Source organism: Nicotiana attenuata, unplaced genomic scaffold (assembly GCF_001879085.1).
Source record: "Nicotiana attenuata strain UT unplaced genomic scaffold, NIATTr2, whole genome shotgun sequence".
Lineage (NCBI taxonomy): Eukaryota > Viridiplantae > Streptophyta > Magnoliopsida > Solanales > Solanaceae > Nicotiana > Nicotiana attenuata.
The window spans coordinates 66,613-67,727 of record NW_017675349.1 but is presented as its reverse complement, the minus strand read 5'-3'; the positions used below and the strand labels follow the sequence as shown (position 1 = coordinate 67,727).

At 40.0% G+C, this 1,115-nt stretch overlaps 1 protein-coding gene across 1 annotated transcript; it reads right to left on the bottom strand.

Annotated features, from left to right (window-relative positions):
* Positions 1-211: 211 nt before the first annotated feature.
* Positions 212-988, bottom strand: LOC109219974 (NAC domain-containing protein 78-like). The gene has a single exon (XM_019384436.1). It carries the CDS (start codon positions 986-988, stop codon positions 212-214), a length of 777 nt encoding a protein of 258 aa, XP_019239981.1.
* Between the last annotated feature and the right edge of the window lie 127 nt (positions 989-1,115).

Here is a 1,115-nt window from a genome sequence, read left to right as displayed (position 1 = left end):
AAGTTTATTCCAACGAGTAAACTGTCACCTAGTAGTACTAAGAAATAGTAGTAAGTTTCTTTTGCTTTCCTCAAAGTTATAAAGTTAGAAACTAAATATGTCAAAGTTTCTCTATTTTCTGTAAATTCCATCTAGTACTTCATCGAATTATATAAACTGACTGCTGCGTGTCTCTACTCCCCTCGTTCTACTTCCCCTTCATTACTCATGCTCACCAGATTATATCTCCAAAGTCGCCAATACCTATGAGCAGATCATCAGCCCAATTAATCTCCTGTTGGTAGTTGGAGCAGTCATTAGTATTGCTGCTATTATTATTATTCTGTTCATTCATCTTTTGAGTCTCGTCCATAACTTGATGTTCAGCTGCTTCACAAGTTGTTTCTGGTTGTAGTACTGTTGTGCCGTAAACTTCATCAGGTCCATGCAACATAGCTTCGATTACTTTTGGAGCAACTTGTTCCTCCATAGTTACCCCATGATTTTTCTCAGCTCTTATATTCTTCTTGATTCGGCACACTACAATATCCTCTTTAGGAATATTGTTTTCTTTGAAGAAATCATCCCCGACGGAATATTCTTTCATCAGCCAATCTTTATTGTGCTCTCCTTCTTTACTACTAGTTTGAAACTTGAAACATCTTCTAAACCCAACCACAGTTCCCTTACCATTCTTGATAGGAAAAATACCGGTTTGGCCTTTCCATGTCCCGTTGGCGCAAGTTCGACGAACCCTTGTATGTTCGCTCTTCTGCTTCTTCAACCGAGTAAAAATATAGCGAACCTTCTCTTCGGGATGATCAGAAGCTGCAAATATCTGCCATGGTGGTTGGTCTCCATAGATATCGGCAAGTTGGAAATTAGGGCATTCACTCGGCAAAAGCTCGCCCTTTAGGAACCTTTTCAGAAAGTTGATCAACTCTGCTTCAGTACGGGGAAACCGAACACCCATGATACACCCACGGCGTGCAGCTGGTACCATCGACATGGTATATATGGTCGTCTCTTTTTCTTGCTTATAGAGAAACACAAGACTGAGACAATAGTAATTTCCCCAATTCGCAAAGACAAGAACTTCTGTTGTCTCAAGTAAGAAGACAAGAACTATGGAAGAA

Excerpts from the sequence above, each read along its gene's own strand:
- LOC109219974 (XM_019384436.1), bottom strand. The coding sequence starts at position 988 with ATGTCGATGGTACCAGCTGCACGCCGTGGGTGTATCATGGGTGTTCGG.